This window comes from Mytilus trossulus, chromosome 2 (genome assembly GCF_036588685.1).
Source record: "Mytilus trossulus isolate FHL-02 chromosome 2, PNRI_Mtr1.1.1.hap1, whole genome shotgun sequence".
NCBI lineage: Eukaryota > Metazoa > Mollusca > Bivalvia > Mytilida > Mytilidae > Mytilus > Mytilus trossulus.
Genome location: NC_086374.1, coordinates 47238225 through 47261094, shown reverse-complemented (window position 1 = coordinate 47261094; position 22870 = coordinate 47238225). Strand labels below are relative to the sequence as shown.

The 22870-nt window shown below is 31.6% G+C and overlaps 1 protein-coding gene across 1 annotated transcript; it reads right to left on the bottom strand.

Moving 5' to 3' along the window:
- Nucleotides 1-8658: 8658 nt before the first annotated feature.
- LOC134705185 (C-type lectin galactose-binding isoform-like) lies at nucleotides 8659-21385 on the bottom strand. Its single transcript, XM_063563942.1, has 4 exons — nucleotides 21103-21385; nucleotides 16532-16577; nucleotides 12311-12392; nucleotides 8659-11015 (listed from the first exon to the last, which is right to left on the bottom strand). The coding sequence occupies exons 1-4, from the start codon at nucleotides 21351-21353 to the stop codon at nucleotides 10789-10791; spliced, it is 606 nt and encodes a 201-aa protein (XP_063420012.1). The 5' UTR covers nucleotides 21354-21385; the 3' UTR covers nucleotides 8659-10788.
- Nucleotides 21386-22870: the final 1485 nt, after the last annotated feature.

Genomic DNA, 22870 nt, shown 5'->3' with positions numbered 1-22870 from the left:
CAATTCTAAATTCCCTCATCAGTATATGCATATAAAACATATCGATGTTTGGTTTGATGAGTGATGTAAGATAACTTTTCTGTGGAGAGCTAAATTTACTTCAGTTAACTCATGTATCGCTGCATATAAAACATTGAATTCATTAAAAACAAATACCGGATCTCTTATATTTTTATCACCCAAATTTGTTTGGTTTTATGACTGTCTAAATATAATTAGTTTTAAATGTTTTTTTTGTCAATTTATAAAAGTTACAGATGCATCTCTCTGTTTTCCTTTTCATCAACGTATTATGGGGAAGTCATGTTTTACTGAGTTTTATAAAATTAACATTGTGAAAAGGTACATTGTGATGATGTACACATTACACTGCTTTCAGATGATTTGTATTAAAATTCACATAAACCAATGCATGTAATTATACTAAACTAAGGCCGTGTTCACATTGACCTAAACTCGGTTTTGTGTTAGTGTGACTCACACATAAACTAAACATAATTACGTTCTCATTGATAAAACTCAATGTATAAAAGTAGTGTAAATCATGTTTTGTCTAAATGCAGGCGATAGTCGATGAAGGCCTTGTGTAGGTTAAGTGTACACAAAACTAGGCATTCAGAACTTTAATTTTCCCATGTATATTAAAAACAAAGAAGCGATTTTTATATAAAATTGATACTTTTTACACTTATTAATAAAGTTCTTTGCAGAAATATTTGTCTTAACTTGATATATTTATTTGTTATAAAACACTTTACGTATCCTTATTATTCCTTATCAAGACGGACAAGACTTATCCATCATCATTGCCGAACACATAATTCACTTGAAAAGGTCGTCCCGAATCGACTTGACGTACACACTGGCAGAAATATTTGCCACTAGTATTTTTCTTAAACAACGATTCACTCATAAATGCATTACTGAAAAAGGGTGAGGTTTATTGTTTGTTTAAGTCATATCTCAGATTCGTTAAAATACAGTTAGAAAAAAAAATCTTAGTCCCCTCCTTTTGCTAAATACTCCTTAGTGAAAAAATACCATTTGAAACAAACAGAAAAGATAGAAATGTAGTGATCCTTAACATCGCAATTCTATTTCTTCGTCTGGTCTGTAAGCAAGTCAGCAAACTGATGCAGCCTACGTTTTTAATGCGCAATCGAGACATCTTTAAACTACTGTAAATCGTCCAAAATGACTTTCTTAAAGAAGCAACTACTTTACTTCAAAAAAAGGGGGTTTCTGAGTCAGAATTTTTTCAAGCGCGAAAGTTTATATTTTATTTTCTTTGGTACCAATTCAATATTTGACACTATAATGTATGGGGAAATTTTGGATTCAGAATATTTGTTCATTCTAATCATCTTTATTTCTCGATTTTTTAAATCAAATTGTGGTACACCCCCCCCCCCCCCCCCCCCTTTTGTTTTTAAAGTCAAATTGTCGTTCCCTAACTGCTAGAAAAGTTGTTCGAAAATTTGAATTCTGTTCTACGTAATGAACATTCAAATGGCATTTTGTTTACAAGTGTGAACAAAACTTATGTACAGGTAGCTAAACATGATGTATAGATGTGAACAAATTTAATATGAAACTAGTGCACACTACATTAAAACACGGCCTAACTCCTGTATGTATTTTTGTTTTCAATATTTATAACGAAACTATAAAGTATTATTGACAAATGATGTTTTAGTCAGTGGTTGTTGATTTTAAAGTAATTAAATTTCCAGTTCGTTGCCAATGTTTACAGGATCGTGTACATTGTTCAGCAATAAACACAGTACACTGATTATTATATTTTTGTAACATCTTTTCCATGCGTTCGACTGCCCTTAACAGTTTTAAGCTGATTTGTTGTACTCATATCAAAATTAGCTTATTTTTTTATTAGGAATCTGTTATTTATATTAACCTTTCAGTGCATATTTGGTTTATTCTTTCATCATGATTTTTCACTCGCACTTGCGCTTTAATCTAACCGAAATTGTAGTTAAGCTCATTGCATGGTGGAAAATGTCGCAGTAGTACATTTATGAAGATTTCAAGAATATTAAGGATTTTCTTTCACAGAAAAGTTCACACAAACTTTTTTTAGCTATTAAACATGTTCCACTTTTTTAAGTTTTCAAGATAACTGATTCTTAATTTTCTTACATCATCACCGTCAAAGCAGTTTATATTTCATAATTAAAAAAAAAATGAAAATCCTAAAAAAATACCTTGTTCTTTTAAATTAAGCAACAGCAGTGAATTATTATCTTTATATATTATTTACACATAGAGTGGTATGAATAAATAAAGGCAACAGTAGTATACCGCTGTTCAAAACTCATAAATCCATGGACAAAAAACAAAATCGGGGTAACAAACTAAAACCGAGGGAAACGCATTAAATATAAGAGGAGAACAACGACACAACACCGAAACGCAACACACACAGAAACGGACCAAGCAACAGACAAAACACCACGAGAATAACAAATATAACATCAAAACCAAATACATGAATTTGGGATAGACAAGTACCGTGCCACGTCTTATCTCAATATTTAAAAAATAAGAGAAAACACAAACGACTCAACGTTAAAATGCAACACACACAGAAACGAACAATATTATAACAATTGCCATCTTCCTGACTTGGTACAGGACACTTTTAAAGGGGAATAAAAGTGATGGGTTGAACCTGGTTTTATGGCATGCCAAACCTCGCACTTTAATGGCAAAGTTAAATATAACATTGAAATGACAACATAATATTACAGGACTACAATACAAATAAAAAGGAGAACACATTAGACAAAGAAAAGCATGATTAATAGATAACAAAAAGCATCAGGTTTAAAATTCAATACGCAAAAAACGCGTCTTGTCCACACAAGACTCACCAGTGACGCCTAGATATAAAAGATCGAAAGTGAAAAAAGTACAAAGTTGTACACCACTGAAGATCAAAAGTTGAAAAGGTTTTGCCAAATACGGCATTGTTTGTATGCCCGGGATAAGAACATTCTTATTATATAGAACAATTCATGCTATTGCAAACAGTAAATATTATCAAATGAATATGAAAGAGATATACATAATGAAACTGAAGTATTAACTAATTACAGAAAACTAAACCCGAATACATAACGCCCAGATATAAAAGATCGAAAGTGAAAAAAGTACAAAGTTGTACAGCACTGAAGATCAAAAGTTGAAAAGGTTTTGCCAAATACGGCATTATTTTTATACCCGGGATAAGAACACTATTATATAGAACGATTCATGCTATTGCAAACAGTAAATTTTAACAAATGAATGTGAAAGATATATTCATAATGAAACTGAAGTATTAACTTATTACAGAAAACTAAACCCAATTACATGATGCCAAGTTCAATACAGCATAGAAACACCCGAATGAGTCCAGGCGTCAACGCAATTAAAAAAATGACGTCACATACGATGGCGAAAAGGCAAACGTTATGCCACATTTTAATTTATGAAATTTAGAAACAGCATGACGTCACACATGAAAAACTATAATTCAAAAAGTTTATAGAATTAGGATTGCTTTAAGATTATATTAGAACTAAATACTGATAATTCATTAAAACAAAATGCATATTGCACTACTTATTTATAGCAATTAACTGTAATATATATATGTCCAGTTTGTTATGAATCCAACTTCAAACGTAATTAATCGTACAAAATTAAATATAATTAATAAAGGCGGTGATTGATTTTTCTATCCGTAACACCTAAATATAATAAAAAGACGTCAACACATTTGACAAAATCCGATGAGAATTACAAATATAACATTAAACATGTAAACTAAATACATGAATTTGGGATAAACAAGTACAGAGACACGTCTTATAGTAATACGAATTCACATTCAGCAAAACAGTCACAATCGGGAATAAGTCACGTATGGTAATTAAAAGATTAGACGACATAATGACAAACCACAATCTACCATGTGGTAAAAATGTCCTTAGCTAGTTTGGTTAAAGAGATATCATATGGATCCACCAATTCGTGATGGTGTCCATAAAATTTACGGAGTGTCAATTTTAATCTGTCCTCCTCATAACTTTGTCGGAGCAGTTTCTGCGTAAGGAGCACGCTCCTGTATATGAAGTCCGTATAGTGTGAACAAGCACGTGAATAACGTATCAATTGTGATATGTAAACACCATACGAAGGGGCAGAGGGTATGTTACTGCTAAGAAATTGGAAATTGATAATTGGGAAGTTGAAATCGTCCCGTTTATCATAGATTTTCGTGTGACGTCGTCCATCTACGTCAATATTGAAGAAAAGATCAAGGTATGAAGCAGTCCTTCTAGTATCAGTAGTATCCTTAATTGCAAGTTCACTAGGATATATGAGATGTAAGTATTGGCTGAAGTATGGGTTGTTCAATGATAAAACATCATCAATATATCGGAAAGTAAAATTAAAGAATTTCGCAAGGTGCTTCTTCTTTTTGTCTTTTAGAAGGTTCTGAATAAATTCTGCTTCATACGAATACAAAAACAAATCAGCCAACAGGGGTGCACAATTAGTACCCATTGGAATACCGACTGTCTGTTGAAATATAAATCCTCCAAACTCAACAAATATATTGTCGATCAAAAAGTCCAGCATTTTAATACTATCATCTTCAGTATATTTTCTGGAAGATTCAGTGTAATTCTTTACAAAATATGAATTATTGTATCCCAAAACAAGAAATTTGTATCTACGATTCCCATTTTATAGAAAAAGCTTTGTTTTATGAGATGGTGAAGTCGATCTTTCAACTGAGCATGGGGAATAGTAGTATATAGCGTAGAAAAATCAAAAGTTTTTATGTTGCTGCAAAATTGCAAAGATTGTGATCGAAGGTTAATCAGTAGATCTTTCGAATTTTTGAGAATCCACATCTGGTTAACACCACTGGTAGAATATATCTCCTCACAATATTTTTGCAACCCATCTTTAACTGTAGAAAAATAGTAGTCAATACTTTAGAAAGATGTTTAGTCGAACATTTTGAAGACCCAGCTATGTATCGTTCTTTATATGGAGTTTTGTGTAATTTAGGTATCCAGTATAATGAGGGCAAGTTTTCTTCGTTTTCTTTGATGTTGAAGCAGGTACCTTCTTTGTATGATACACACTTTTAAAACTATTTCCTTGTGTTTCATCAAAATTTCATTTAGGGATTATTGACCGAGAACTCAAACTGCTAATGAACTTGAGAGTTTTGTTGGTTAAAGAACTCGATCATGTACTTGTTAATCAATTGTCACTGTATCATATAGCACGTGAAAAATATGTGAGTTGATAGAACAATGTTAGTTGTTTTCAAATTTAATTTCGTTGGGTTTCTAATTGCTAATCTTTCTTTGTCGAAACAAGTGTAAAATATATTGGTGGAATACATGATCTCTTTCAGAACCTATAGGCACTATCTACCTTCCAGTGCACATTTGTTTAAATCACGAGTTTTCCTTTGAGCTTGCGCCTCGGGGTTCTGGAGTTCAGGCACAAGGGTTAGTTGCCAAGGTTACCACAAACGAACAATGTATCGGCAAATAAAGATCTGCGAATAAAAGTACGGGAAGGCAATAATTGAATAGCAGTACGTTTCTGTTAATTTAGATAAGATAAAGGATTTTCTTTTACAACTGAGTAAATATTGACTAATTCAAAAGTAAAACCTAGTGAATCATTTACATCAACATATTATTTTTTCTTTGATTTGCAGCACCGTATGAGTTCAATGCCGTTCACTTCTGAAAAGGTTATTGATATTTTTGAATGACTTTATTGTAATATAACGCAGGTAAAACACTGAATGACCAATTGCATGATACCATATATACAATGTGAAAAATCCAGCACGTTACTACATGTTTGCACATACCTTCATAGATTCAATCACAAAGGTTCCCTTATTTGTTTCTATTTTTTAAGGGATAAACTGAACATTTCTTTTATAATATTTTCTACATTCCAAATATTTCTCTTGAATTTGTTTTATATTTTATCATTTTATTATTGGCTTAATTTAAAATTTCAAAATGAAACACATGGCTTTCATGCAGCTATTTCACTTTTTATTTTTTGTGTGTAGATAAATACCATTGAAATATTTGAAACATTCATTGTTCACGACCGTGTTTATGATAGAAGGAGATAACATCAGAAATTAAATAAACTTATTTTTGTCATTAAGGTGCAATTAACAAGCTTTTAAGTAAAAATATTTGGGTAAATATGTATTTATTAAAACTGTTTTACAGAAACTTATCAATTAACAATTTGTATTAATACGAAATGGACAACATAACATAAAACACTAACAATAAACAGTACCTTGAAGTCAACACTTACAAATTTGGAACAATCAGATCCCATTTTTCCGTCCAGTTAGTATGATAGAAACAATTGACTATTTCCATATAACATGTGTTTGTAACATTATTGTAACTAGCAGCACAACATCCATTTGTTAGGCAGTGTACAGCACACTGTTTTACTGATATTGCGCGCAACTTCTTGTCTATAATTGAAGTGAATCTTTTATACTGTTCTACTTTAAAATGACCCGTTTGTCTTTGTAGAAAGCTATCAGTTGTTCGTATTTTAAAAGCCATAAGACATACATAAACAAGGATCATCATATTAAAATTTCTTTAACAACCTCGAGATGTACAGGCAACGAATACAATTGACAAGACAGTTGTATACTTGTTAAAATCGATCAAGGATGATAATTGGATAATTATATTAAAAGATCTTTCAAAGATTGATGAATTTGGAAAATTAACCAAATACTCGTTGATAAATAAGGGAGAAGATACGATTTAGAATTTACACTTCAAAATATGTTTTGATGAATTGTACAAAAATTATCACCACAAATTCCTTTGTTTGTTTAAAAAATATGATGTTCTTCAAAGGTTAGGAATTTTATATAAATAAATATGAACGAACTCGTCTAACATGTCTTACCTTTACTTAATTTCAACCATGTATATAAATATTAACGAAAGTATGATAGCACCGTTATTGCTTGTTTTGAATTTATTTTTATACTTTTTTTATGATTTTTTTTTTGGTTGTATTTTTTGTTTTTTGCCGTATTTTGCACAAATGTTTGGGATTTTGGGTCTTTAATGCTTTTCAACTTTGTACTTGTTTTGCTTTTTTACTATTTTGATCTGAGCGTCACTGATTAGTTTTATGTAAAAGAAACGTGCGTCTGGCGTATTAAATTATAAGCCTGGTACCTTTGAAAACTATTCTTAATATGACGTGCTTCTTTCGCTTTTGTGAATTAGCCTATGCTCTAAATGCAATAAAAGTTGTTTTTACTTGCGTATATTAATTATTGCATAATAATGTATTTTATCAAATTGGCATGCATTTAATATATTTTCTCAATTTAAAACACTTCCAATCTCTTAAGATATGCCTATGTTGTTACTTTTTCATTTATCATGACTGTAATGTGTTGTATTTCGTAATTTACATATTAGACCGAAATACAACAACCGTTCATGCTGGCTGTTCAAACTCCTCCCTCTAAAAACTCACAGTCGATTGGTTTTTTTTTTAAAACAAAATAGGAGGTTCATGGACGAGCCTACGCAAACGCTCTACAGTTTACACAATGGCGTTGTCAGTTTATTTTCGATTTATGAGGTTGACTGTCCCTCTGATATATTTTGTCCCTCTATTATGCACATCAGACATGATAATTACCTTAGGTGTCCTAATCAGAATCGAAATAATTGATGCAAGTTATACTTTATTGTATCTTCAACCTGAATAGGCATTATATTCGTATTTTATTAGCCCACACTATCGATCTGGCCAAAATAATCACGAATTTAATACCTACCCATGTTAAAACTACAATACAGTATAGCTTGCATCAACTATTTCTTAATTTACACCACTGGGTATATGTCACTGCTGGTAAACATTTAGTTCCACAGGGTATCATAAGTCAGCACTTCGATGTTGACATGCATATCAATTATATGGTCATTTCTATAAATTTACTGTTACTCTTTATTATTCGAAGAACTAAAGATTTTCTTATCCCAGGCATAGATAGCCGTATTTTGCACAACTTTTTGAAATGCTCGTCTGGCGTTATTCAATAATAAATCAGGAAACTTTGATAACTATTTATTGACTATAAGTGACTATAAAATATAGATCTTTTCCTATACAGATTTATGCTGTTTGATCTTTTAACAAAGCTAAATATATATGTTGATTTTCAAAGACATAGCTGGTCTTTTGTCATTATGGAAATTGATGTGAACAGTAAAGCTACTTGTTATTCTGTTCAATCATTATTTTTTTTTAAATTCGACACGATCGAAAGCAAAGGAAGTTAAGATAAACATGTTAAGTCGACAGCATGTTTAGGTATATGTATTTTGTTTTCTGTGTGTACGGCTGCTGTCATGTTGGCGTATTCTTGATACCCACACATATTAAAAAAAAACCAACAAAAAACAACCGAAATGTGATATTTTTTTTCGAAAAGAACAGTATATTAAATGATATAACCTTTACAAGTTACAGATTAATACACTGATTCATATTACTAACATTTACTTTTTAATATTTTGACAACTTGCTGGGGATCAAAGGCTAACATATTTTAATCGACTATGATATTGAAAAACTATATAAGAAAAAACACCCTATGATGTAGATGCTTAAGTGATAGTCTATCTAGTAATCAGGCAGTGGTGAAAACATGACAAACAAAAACCCACTCAAGTTGACATTAATTTATGTTCAAAATATATGATGATGCAAAAATTTACCATTCGTTTCCTGGTCCTGTTCTGGTAATTGAAGATACAATTTGGTTACAATGCACTAGAAATTAACAATTAAGAGGAGCTAACTCTGTAATTTGCTATCATTCTAACCATAGTTTATCTAAAGATTTCTCAAGTTACCAGATACAAGACTCGTTAAACCAAGATACATTTACATCACAAGTTATAAATAATAGATAAGAAACAACACGAACTTCACTAAAAACCGGGAGTGAAACCTGGTGCTCCGGAAGGGTAAAATTTCTTGATGACCTTAGTTTGATTGATTCATAGCCCTATCTTAGCAACTTTTGAGAAAGCAGTATTCCTCGTTCAACAAAATCAACGTACTTTGAGCTAGCTCTAGAGTTACGTATCAATCACATATACTCCATATGCTGGTGTAACATTCCTGATACTTTAAGCACAATGAATTGTATTTACTGGATAAGATAATAGGAAATTACAAAAGGCCGTTTCGTAAAAGCTACAGTCCACATCACTCTAAAACGTTGCAGTATTGTTTCACTTATATATAGGTATTTATTGCATAAAAAAGACACTTTGCACCATGGACCTCATTTGGACTCAAAGTCTCATGGCTAGTCACATTTATGATATTGTTTTCATATCTGATCATATGTATCTTTTCAGACAGATATACACGATCAGATTAATTTCAGAAAATTATCAACTTTTAGTACGAATCTTAGTTATTAAGGAAGAGCGAGGCTTACGGAGCCCTTCAAAACATAAGGAAAACCATAACACAAACATTAAACTTAAATTCCTCAAACACACCACATATTGTTAGGAAAAGTGAGGTTATAAGAAATCAAACTACAGCATAAAATTCCTGTGTTACAATTTTTGATAGATAAAGACATCAGTGTTCAAATTGCAGCATAAAAATTATACAAATGTCATAGATTTCAATCAAATTTAAAAATTAGAATTTTTTAAAAAGCTACTAATTAGTAGTTATTAACAGTACACATCAAAGTAATTGCATTAAGGATATTTGATACGTGCGACCGATCACGAGATTTTAATTATTCATCTCTTGTTGTAAAATCATTATATCAATTCGATTTTCGTAGTTGTAATACGGTGACTTATAGATGTTACAGTTGAAAACATTTGCATGCGTTTGTGTCTGTGGTATATAATCGTCTCAATTGCAGGCATTAACATCGCCTTATTTTAATATTTTTTTTTGTTTGACAGAACATGTAATTCATTAAGTTTAAAGTTTTTACATGTAGATCTTGCAATTTAATTTTTAAATGTCTTCGTTATGATTTTGACTTTGCATATGGACTACCATTTAAATTTCTTTCTATGCATTACCTTTGCATACACGTTTCGTCATGTTTGCAGAACACTGGTTTTGCTTTGCCGTTACTATGAAAACCTACTGAGAAGCAAAGCAGATGATATTGCAGTGTACAACAACCTTTCAGTTTTTTAACAAGAATTACCCAATTCAAGCACTGGGTGCGAAGTGTCATCTACTGTTAAACTCTATTTTACCTTACAAAAAATATATACGTAGAGCAATGAATGTTTACGTTAGCAAACATTATTCTTCCAAGCGTACCTATCAATATTTAGTTGTGTCAGTTTCACTCCTTGAATAAAAATAAGTGTACTAATGTTGAAAAGCAGTCATTTACAATACATTTGCAAATTGTCAATTAACAGGTGATAATAGAAATAGAAAAAATACCGAACTCTGAGGAAAACTCAAAACGGAAAGTGCCAGTGAGCTTTATATCATATAAGCACTTATTATTTTTAGACAATGTATTTCGTCTTTAGTCTTCTGTTTCAATTACAAATGACGATGATGATAATGTGATGTATAGTCTAAGGCATTCCAGCATAGATTCTTATCAAGTAAAGATGTCTATATCAACATTCTATCCAAGAAATTGTGACACATAAATCATCATATGTCACAAATAAATGGATAGTCATTATCAGTACATTCACGGTCGTCCCATAGATATTCACCACTGAAATAACGGTAAATCATACAATCCTGACCACTACCGGAGTTATCAGGTCTGTTAAAACCCCAATAATCAAGTAAAATATTCTCCATTGGGTTATTCCATGTCCAGTTACCCTCTTTTCCTTCATCAGAACCGTCGATCCAAACATAATTAACCCCTTCTGAAAGCAGAAGCATAAGTTGAATATCTAAATCATTGTTAATTAAATTTGATTTTGTTTATAAATTTTATTGCTCATAATACAAAGAAGTAAGGGTTTAAAATGATTCATGATCATTTATTCGTAACGGTGTAAGCACGAGAATGAAAAATAAACCATTGATACCTAAATAATCCTAATATCCATACATTGTGCTGGCTAATCAATGTCTGAATGAACTATTTGTGTTTACTATAACTTTATTGTATATGTTAGTACAGGGCTTGAGTTTCCTGTCATGATTTCATTGATGACGAATTGACCAATAAGAAATTATTATATTGCTCTAACGGATGACCAATCATTAAAACAGTCATTTGCAGTATTAAATCAATTCCCCTTTCTCATAATGGGACTAATGACCGAATTTTTATCTGCTATCTGCTTTGCTATAACTTATGGTCTTTCATTATCCCTTTATATATATTCTAACAGTTCTCGTTATGAACTGTTACTTATGTTCTAAGATAACATTATAGAAGTCTAAACTATAAGTTCATGGATTGTGTTCTTTTTCGGATCATGACAGTTGGACTTAGTGTAGATTCGCATGCATATGACATATGATGCATGAGTAGACGATGACACTTTACCGGTTGTGCTCCTTTGAGAGTTTTTGTGAATCGCTGATTTTATGTGTTTATGTTACATAGATTTATGTCTTAATCGATTATTTAGGTTTAAACATCAGTGAACTAATTACATACTAAGGATTTTCGGCCTCAAGAATAGATTACCTTAGTCGTATTTGGCAAAACTTGTAGGAATTTTGGTACTCAATACTCTTCAACTTCGTCCATTTTGTTTCCTTTTTAACTGTTTTTAATTCGAGCGTCAATGATGAGTCTTTTGTAGACGAAATGCGCGTCTTGCGTAAATATTTTTGTTATCCTGGTATCTATATATGATGAGTTTACTTAATAAAAAAAAGTCTTTACGATATTATATCTATAAATATTTCATAAACAAAAGCAAATCATATGAAAGTGTAGCTTCCTTAGTTTTAAAGTTGATAAGAGTTCTTTATATGTGTTTCCATTGAAAACATGTACGGAGTAATAATATTGAAATAAAAATGTTTGTCGGAAAAATATTTGGTGTATTCAAAATGGCTCACAACAGTTGTTACAACAATTGTAAGTATTTGTTTTTTTAATTTTTATATACTTTGGTTGTTAAGAATAATGCAACCAATCCTCTCCAAAACTAGTGTATTTAAAAGTATTATAAAGTAATATTTCATAGACAAAACCTACCAGGTATGAGGCTTTTAATTAACTCATCATCAGCAGGTTTCAAAACCTTGGCAAGGTGTCCTCCAAAGGAAATACAGTGTGCCTATGTACGACAAAAAGAAGAATTTCATTGAAAACTGCAGTTAATTCATATCTATAGGTCAGGCGTCTGAATACTCCCAATTATTTATCCGTACTGTATATGCAACAAAAGATTTGAATAAAAGATGGTTTTACCATAAGGTTTAATTGACACCACTTTTATTTGTATAAGTTCCCCATAAATCGTCTTTGGTGAAATAGTGTATAATGCGCCAAAATAATAATGAAAAATGTGTCCATGGACACAGATGCTGTCACGGCTTACATGTGACGTTTTAAAAGGACGTAACGGTAAAAGAACTAACTTAAATCATCATAAATACCAGTATTAAGGGCTCATCAGTGACGCTCGAATTAAAAAAGAGTTAAAAGGCCACATGAAGTACGAAGTTGAAGATCATTGACGACCAAAACTCCTTAAAGTTTTGGTAAATAAAGATAATGTAATATATTCCTGAGGTAGAAAAGCCTAAGTATTTAAAAACATCAAAGGTTTTGTTAACAGGTAACTTATAAAAATGACCATATCATTGATAATTCATGTCAGCATAGAAGTGTTGACTACTGGGCTGTTGACACATTTGGGGAATTAACACCCCAACAGCAGTTGCATCGACCCAGTGGTTGTTAATTAACTCCTCGTCATAGATATCAGAATTAAATTTTGTATTTACGCTAGAGGCGCGTTTCGTCTACAAAAGACTCATCAGTGACGCTCGATTTCCAAAAAGGAAAATAGGCCAAATAAAGTTGGAAGATGAAAAGCATTGAGGATATAAATTCCTAAAAGTTTGGCCAAATACAGTATAAAGAGACGCCAATCACATTTGATCTTGATTCGATCATGAGGTAATTAGCTTCATGGAGCATTGAAACAAAAAACATTAGAATTATCTTCTTCTGACGCTGTTATTAATAACGTATTAAATCGGGACTACTTTTTGTAAAAAATATACCTAAAATTCAGATAAATAAAAACCGAATAATTGTAAACGGTGGTGAAATGATACAGTCCTTGATTTTATCGTTTGGAATACTAAGGCAGCAACCATTTGAAATTCGGGGGGGGGGGGGCTATGGGTTTTTTTTTTTCTGTGAAAACTTTTTTTTTCGCCTTCGGCGAAGAACAATCTATTTTTTTAGCGACAACCCGAAAACAATTTTTCTCTTTCAATTTTAGCATTACATATAGTGGCAGCTGAGGGTGAAAAAACAATTTTTTGTCTCAAGGTCCAAAACAAATTAATTTTGTTTCACCAAAACCTGGAAACAAACATTTTTCAAAAAAAACATTCTTTCTTAAATATTTGTTGATTTTTATTGTGATTAAGCTACTTGTGGTGCTTCTGGCACTATTGTTTATGATATTCCCGTATTCTTGTCTTTCATGTTTGCTAATGTGCTTTATCTATATGTCTGTTTGTGTTTCTTTGATACATATAGCGTAGCTCTGAACTTATACATCCCGTTATTTGCTATTATAAAAACTTGTTTGTTGCTTGTCTTTCATTTTTGCATTTTTTTTTGTCTATATGCCGTTTTATGTTTTTTGTTACATATATGACGTGGCTCTATACTTACATGTAGCTTATACATCCCGTCTTTGTGTTATTATACAAAGGTAAATTTGTGTAGTCTTGTTTTTATCATTATTTTTGCTAATATAGCTCAATATGCCATTTTGTGCTTCATTGTGACATTTTTTTTTCTGATAAAGGTTATAATGATAACTGCTGAATATTTGACATTTATACCTATGTCTTTGTTTCGCACAACGATGTCGATACAATGGAATTAGATGCGACTGTCATACAAGTGAGATGTTAAGCTAGATATAAAATCAATGGTTCAATCCACCATTTTCTACAAAAGAAAATGCCTGTACCAAGTCAGGAATATGACAGTTGATATCCATTCGTTCTATGTGTTTGAACTTTTGATTTTGACATTTAATTAAGAACTTTCCCCATTGAATTTTACTCGTATTTTTGCGATTTTCCTTTTTTTATGTGTTTAACATTTTAATTTTGCCATTTGAATTTTCCTTAAAGTTTGGTATTTTTTGTTATTTTACCTTTTCCAATATTGATCTTTTAGTTGCAAGCTCCATATAATAAACAAGAGTTATCACCACATTTTTATCAGCAAGATTATATAAAAAAAAAGATAATTTCTATTTATAATGAATTTCGAATAGCGGTATGCTACTGTTGCCTTTATTTAACAATTGCTATTTAAAGTTTTTGTTCGTACATTTCAAGCTTAAATGCATGACAGTTGTCCTGTTGAATTGGATATTGTCTAATCAATATCTAATATAAAGCCAATACCACAACATCTTCCAACAACTTTATAAATGTTTCTAGTGGCTTTTAGTTATGGAGAATTCAGTGTCCTACATATCATGCATCGTTTTTTCCCCTTCATTCCTGTATTGAACTCAAATTCATCGAATATAAACATTTAAGATTATTAATCATTAAGAACCTTTAAATAATTTCAAGAAAGCTAAACTACACGGTACAAATCTACGATACGTCTGAATACACTGATCCAATCGAAATTATTCCAATGCAATCCTTAAAATCAGCTTGTTCAATTTTTGCTCAAAGGGAACACGTTTTAAAGAAAATCCTTCGCACATATTTCCGCTAAATGACTCCACTTTTTTTTTGGTTCACTTCTGATGATTTATTGTACCTTTTACCAGAATAGTCTAACGAAATAAATGACTTTTTGTCACACAAAGAACTGTTTGTGTGTCCATTTGATCTACGACCGCGAAGATGTCTGCTTTGAAAAGTCTTTCGGGCTTAAGGGGTATACATTTTCAATCTCTTTCTGAGCTGCTAGAGTTTCTCCTAACTTGTCATTGAGTCCCTTTGTTTAATTTTTCTTGGAGTTTTGATAAATTTTCATTTTCATTATCTCCTCTGAATAAAACTATGTTATATTGCATTGAAATAAATCATACGTCTTTTCTGTGAGAAGGAGGGACAACATTAAAATATTTGACTGCAGCTTTGATTTTCTTTTATGAATTTATGACATTCTCTCATTTAGGAACAAATTCAACATGTCATCTTCTAAAACATTATTTGATAATCTTACTTAACTTATGTCTATGAAATATTTAGTTAAAACATAACAAACGGCCTTTGAGAACCTAATACATTGTAATACTTCCTAAAAATGCATATGAAAATACCAAACATGACATAGTCGTATCAACATTTATCTTACCTCCTATACATTTCTAGGAAGAATGTGATTGGTTAAATGCGCCCTCGTGGAGACAGTGTATATTTGATTTTAGGTTAGTAGGGAGGCGGGGCTTATCTCATACACGGTAAGTAGAGGTGTTACGTCCCTTTACTAAATTTAGTCCTGGTATCTATGATGAATTTATTTATATTCCATATAAGATAGCAGGGAGGCGAGGCTCATTTCATATACGGTTAGTAGTGGTGTTACGTCTCTTTATAAAAACAAAACGGTACTGAGAAAAAATCGTAAAGGTTTCAACAGACGAAAAAATTGCTGATTAAGATTGAAATAAACTCATAAAACACATTTAAACCTAACAAGTTGTTTTTGTTGTTATCTGTTTTTGTATAATCAATGGAAAAAGTCTGAAGGCTAACAGTATTGAAGGCTTGCTTTTTTTGATAGGTCGCTAGTCTAAATTTCAAACGTTAAGATAGTCGATAAGATAAATTCGTTACATAGTGGGCTAGTGACCTAATACGGCATACATGGGGTCAGTAAATTCCATATGAGGATTCGAGCTTCGCTGTCACTCTATATGGAATTTGCTGACCCCACATATACCGTATTAGGTCACTAGCACACTATATAACTAATAGTATACACCAACTTATTTATTTAATGATGGAATGTACATTTAATGATGGAGGGCTACTTTGGTCTTCAAACAGTATCAATAAGGTATGCTCCAAATTTTCGAGTATCAAAGAAAACAGGAAAGAAGGACGAGTTGAGACTACAGAAAATGGTCACAAAATATATAAATAGACACAATTATTCATTTATTCGTTCACAATTTGATTTTGTGTGTGTAAAGTAATTTTTGTGCAATATATTTGTTTGTTATATAATTTATTAAATATTAGTCATCACCTCTGCATCTGGCCATGTTTTTAGCTCATTGACGAATACTTTGGATCTGAAAATAGAGTGAATTTATTTATGTATGGTTTGCCATTTTCAATACGTATCACGTGTAAAAACGAAATGAAATAAGAGACAACTCAATATTTAATATAGAAAGTATAACATTTACTGATGATAAAAGACATCCGAACTTTTGACTGTAATCATACATTACCTACGTCATAATACTTGATGATGCATTTGTATAGGACGTGTGCCACTCAAAGAAAGTTTTGCAACACTTTATTTTGAGATAAATGGGGAATAAAAATCTAAGTGCTCATCTTTCCAGTTTAAAAGGATTTTGAGATTAAAAAAAAAAGATACTTTTATCTTTAAATGAAATATGTTTCGCAATTTGAAAAAAAATTGAATAGAAATAAGATATTGATTAATACGAATGCTTTATTACAAAAGATAAGGCCATTTATTTTCTCGTGTGAGTTGTTTTACATTTGTCATTTCTTGGTCTTTAATGACTTGTGTTGTTTTGAGGGTTTTGTATTAATCAAAGCTTTACATAGTTGCTAACCTTTTACATCTTTTGGTGTCTTGTTTACAGTTGCCGTACCTTCTTTATTTATATGTATACACATATTCAAATAGAATTAACGATTTCAATTCTTATTCTTCTAAACTTTCCTCATCGCAATCTTCGCAATAATAAAAACTTCGCAAATAAATTGTGAGTTTACAGTATTTGAATATTAATATTTAGTTAAAGAAATAAGAAACATATATCATGCCTCAGATATGAAACGGTTTCACTCTGCCCATAATTTTACAAATAGTTTAAAATGATGGGATAAAAGTGAAATCTGTATTGAATCCGACTAAACATTTAGAAACTGATCTTGTTTATAAATTATAAAATAATTAGATATGGTATGATTGCCAATGAAACAACTATCCATCAAAGTTCAAATTGAGTGGATATAAGCAGTTATTGGAAACTGTGTGACCTTCAATAATGAGAAAACTCATACCATATAGTGGGCTAAAAAAGGCCCGACCTAAAAAAAAATAATATATTAAAATAGTATTATTGAGGGAACTAACGGCTTGATTTATTACAAAACAATATACCAAAATCAATTTTAAAAGACATGGACCAGTGACAACAGACTACTAACTACTAATAGAATGAATGTTGCGGGTTTCACGTTGTCAGTTTGTGCTCAACCCTCTCCATAACCAGTGACATTGGTGTAACAAAACAAGATAAGATATATTACGTTAAACCAATAACGACGTTTTGATGTAGCTTTTCAAACTAAAAAAACTATAATCCCGAATGCATTAGATTCTGAAAATGCGAATTAAAATGTGTAAGTCCTACATCTTCTTTGTCTGAACTTTATCTGTTTCACACAGGGAATTTATTTTGAACAGGTTTCGTTGTATTCACGATCAGAAGCAGTTCGGTTGAATGAAATAAAAATATGGTGATTCAATACATTACAATCTTGAATTCCATCCCCTCCTAAATTTGTATTTTTTTCCTTTCAACATTAAAAAGAAAACAAAATTAGTGTCTTATATCTGCGAAAAAAGGACTTCTCCTAGTATGATTGTATTCAAGACAAAGAAACAAAACAATTGCAGACATTATATTCTAGGTATTCGATCTTTTTTTTTGGGTTATATTGGCAAGCGAACAACATATACTTTTTTCCAGCCACTTGATAAAAGTCAAGAGCTTATAGTCGTTGAGTCTACGGGTCCAAACAAGCTTTCTGTGTAAAATCTTTAGTTTCCCTTTTTGGATTTAAAAACTTAAACCAATCGGAAAAGTGAAACGAAAACTATTCTTTAGGGTCAATAGGTCATAGATGAAGGAAACCGTTACTGAAAACTGAAACAAAATAGATAAATAAACACATAAGTTTCTTGCTTTTGAAGAATACAGCCACTAAATTGATGATTTCAGGAAGAGGAGGAACAAAGTTGGATTAAGGACCAATAGGCAAAGGTTCATTTTAGTAATGATCATTTTTTTTTGTTATTTGATTTTTGTTACTTAAAATACAAAACAAAAATAACAATGAATGCTTTCTTGTTGAACACTGTCAATTTTCTCAGGCCAAATATCTGCTCAATAGAATTGATTGATTTGATATCTTTAACGTTTAGTGACAAGTATAGTTTAAACTTGTACTTGTAAATATCTTATTATCTGTTCAATTAACAGTTGATTAAAAATTGATTGTACAGTATGATCCCTTGTTTGCACAGGTTTTCTTCCTATTCCCACATAAAATCTTACCTTTTCTTACCAGATTTATCATAAGTGGGAATAGAGGGAATGAACCAGGGTCTTAAAACTTTAACGTCTTTTGAATTAATCCTTAAGTATTCTAACCGATAATTTCTGTCAAATCGTGGTGAGCTTGCACTGCAAAATGCTCAGAGTCTACAAAGACCAGATTTTGTGCTCGACCAGTATAATCAAGCATACATTTTACTCGACAGTACTTAACTGTACCCGACTATGGTCTCGACTTTTCTTCATAAGTCTAATTTTAAAATAAAACATAGCCATAATTGACACAACCTTTTTCAACTTTTGATCTTCAGTGCTGTACAACTTTGTACTTTTTTTCACTTTCGATCTTTAATATCTGGGCGTCACTGGTGAGTCTTGTGTGGACGAGGCGCGTTTTTTGCGTATTAAATTGTAAACCTTATGCCTTTTGTTATCTATTAATCATGTGTTTCTTTGTCTAATACGTTCTCATATTTATTTGTATTGTAGTCATGTAATATGTTGTCATTTCAATGCCATATTTAACATTGCCATTAAAGTGCGAGGTTTGGCATGCCACAAAACCAGGTTCAACCCACCAATTTAATCTTTAAAAAGTCCAGTACCAAGTCAGGAAAATTGCCATTGTTATATCATAGTTCGTTTCTGTTTGTGTAACATTTTAACGTTGTGTTTCCGTTGTGTCGTTTGTTTTCTCTTATATTTGAGTGTGAATTCACATTACTATAAGACGTGTTACGGTACTTTTCTATCCCAAATTCATGTATTTGGTTTTGATGTTATATTTGTTATTTTCATCGGGTTTTGTCTAATGCATAGTCCGTTTCTGTGTGTGTTACATTTTAATGGTGTGTCGTTGTTCTCCTCTTATATTTAATGCGTTTCCCTCAGGTTTAGTTTGTTACCTCAATTTAGTTTTTTGTCCATAGATTTACGAGTTTTGAACAGCGGTATACTACTGTTGCCTTTATTCAGGATGTTCTTAGTGTATTCTGAAATGGACTCGACCTGTCTCGACTAGTCCCCACAACTATTTTGACTCAGTCCCGACCAGTCTCGATCAGTCCCGACTAGTCCTGACCTTCAATTTTGGCTTTGACTGGTCTTAATGAGCCCATCTAACTTAATCTAATATAGATCTAATGAAATTAAAGTTGATTTGGTAGTTTGGTTCAAATATGTGAAATTACTCATTTAATTAATAGACACATTTTTGTATTACGTTCAGATAGTCGGCTTTACTTTTTTCTATAACTTTTTCGAAACAACTTGGATATTCATAAAACTATGCAGCTATACACAATTTTCATCCAGCTCTAGCGTATGTCTAGCGTATAACTGTACGCTACACGCACGTAATACATACGCTACAAGCGTGTTGAAAACGCTACACATAAGTTTGAGAAACGTTTAGGGCACGTTGAATACGCTTGAAGGTCGTTCGACTTTAACTTTAACGTATGCGGGTGTGTTTGTAAACACCCCATAATAGAACGTCCAAGATACAACATAGACGCGTCTCAAAGACATTCAAGATTTTTTTTCCTTCTGAGCGTGCATTCCATTTACATGAGACAAACACCAGGCAGAAGCCAAAAAAAGTTTCTTGAACGCCCGAAAATTCTAAGGTACGCTTCTCGTACGCCAAATACGCGCTTAAAGCTCGTTGTGCACACGTTACAGATATGATTGACAGGTTGAATGCATCAAAAAATACTAGCGTATTGGCAGCGTATATGATTTTTGAACACGCCCGGCGTACGTCGGAGCTTTACGCTGATGTGTGACGCCGCTATTACAGAATGCCAGGTGTTTAGGTAGTTTGATTTATTGTTGCAAATGGGTGAAAAGCTAGAATTTGCAGTTCGGAATAAATTCAGATAGTACACTTTAATCGTTTTTTATAACTTTTTCAAATTATTATCTAGTAAAATATGTATTCGATTGTACTGGTCCAGCACAAACTCTGGTCTTTTTAGACTCTGAGCAGTTTGAAGTGTTGGCACATGTATCTTGGAATTAGTAAGGACACATTATTTCTAATCATATCACTATTAAAAAATTTTTGAAAGCTTTTGGTTTAACCCAAACTTGATTATCAACTCCTATATTACCACATTCATAGTAAACAAGCTTCCTGAGACGACCAAGGAGTGTGGTCGATAAATAGTGAATACAAGTCATTTATAAAACAAAGAAAAAACCAACCTTAAATCAAAATAATTAAACTTAGACAAATTAAAATGTGTATATTTAGAAAAGTCACACTTACAATATCGTATGTAATACTTCCCAACCAGGCGAGGCTTCTACGTCAAAATAACAATGTGTTACATTAAAATAACATGCATTTGTCGCTCCATTATAACTTGCAGCACAACATTTTGTCTTCTGACATTGAAGAGCACATTCCAATTTTGAAGTGGTAATGTATGTCGGATTTGACAAATACGGAAATTTTGTGTCCTTTTTAATCATGAAATTCCCAACATTTTCGGCAAAACTATCAAATATATACTCCATTAAAAGTTGAATACAAATGAAATAAAAATTCATTTTTTTCTGTTCGTTTTTATCAAGCAAAATTTCACAAATGTTTGACAACACGAGGAAACATATCAAGCAAACTTATCAATGTATAAATTATTGACAATAAATGAAATAAATGTATTCAAAATCATTCATTTAAACACAGAACAACTGTTTTCAATTTAAATGGCGATCGACCACGTGGCTAAATAGTTGTTCTTGTCGCTGCCAGGAAATGAAGTAGACATTATATAGTAGATTGTGGCTAAGTACAGTTCAATAAAATATAAAGGGGTTAAAGTATGGAGCATCTTATGAACAGTTTATCTATACTATATAGCCGATCATATTGACCTGAACGTGTTCTAAATAAGTAGAGCGTTCGAAAGCATACATTTGTATTTAAAAGCATTAAGTATTTCAGCTTCACTACGATGATTTCTACGTTTCTTATATAATGTATGGTATTGTACAACTAAATTAATTCTGTCCTTTGTAGTTTTTTTTGTATTATATATTCAATGACTTTTTTATTTGAATTAAGTGCTGTTCAACTTAGATTTTCTTGTGAAATTCTAGTCAAATATTTTATTTGTTTCTCACATATTAGAATAAAAAGAAACGTTTTGTGGGTAACGCATTCGCTAAACTCAGGAGCCTGTAATTCAGTGGTTGTCGTTTGTTTATTGTTACATATTTGTTTTTCGTTCATTTTTTTACATAAATAAGGCCGTTAGTTTTCTCGTTTGAATTGTTTTACATTTCTTGTTGGTGCCTTTTATAGCTGACTATGCTGTATGGGCTTTGCTCATTTTTGAAAGCCGTACGGTGACCTATAGTTGTTAATGTCCGTGTCATTTTGGTCTTTTGTGGATAGTTGTATCATTGGCAATCATACCACATCTCCTTTTTTTTTTATAGTTTAATCTTTTTGCTGAAATATTTCCTTTAACTCTTTGTTGGTGTGTTTCAAGCGATTCAAAAATTGCAATATGATTTACTTTCAGCACTAGCCTGTTAAACTGACGAGTTGCTGGTTTTTTGCGTTAATCAAAGTGCTAAATAATAATGTTGAGGCAAACAAAAGCAAGAACGCAACTTAAAAAGCGGATTTCTAATTGAAAAAGGCGGGAAAACAGATACATGTAAGAGGGGATGCTTTATTATATATGCTTTCATGAAACTACAAAAAATTAAAGACAAAAAAGAACATAAAATTAAAATGAGAAGAACCATGCTTTCTCTAGATAATAAAAAATGGTTCATACCTGCTACTTTTTATCATTTTTTGGGCACAAACTGGAAATTTTGAAAAAAAATATGATTGAGGTTTTTGAAGAGATGGTCGTTGGACTTAATGTAATCCAAATCTATTGCTTGATATTAGCATCTCGTGAGTGTTCCAAAAATGGTCACTAATTGTTCATGTACCTGAATGTTTTACCAAAAAAAGAAATTACTTCAGTTGTAATTGTTACTTAGAATATGATTGATTCCAACGCACTTAGTTT

Coding starts and splice junctions, on each gene's coding strand:
- LOC134705185 (XM_063563942.1), bottom strand. CDS start 21,353: ATGGAGTATATATTTGATAGTTTTGCCGAAAATGTTGGGAATTTCATG. Junction 16,578..21,102: donor GAAGTATTACATACGATATT/GTAAGTGTGACT, acceptor CTCTATTTTCAG/ATCCAAAGTATTCGTCAATG. Junction 11,016..12,310: donor AATTAAAAGCCTCATACCTG/GTAGGTTTTGTC, acceptor TTCTGCTTTCAG/AAGGGGTTAATTATGTTTGG.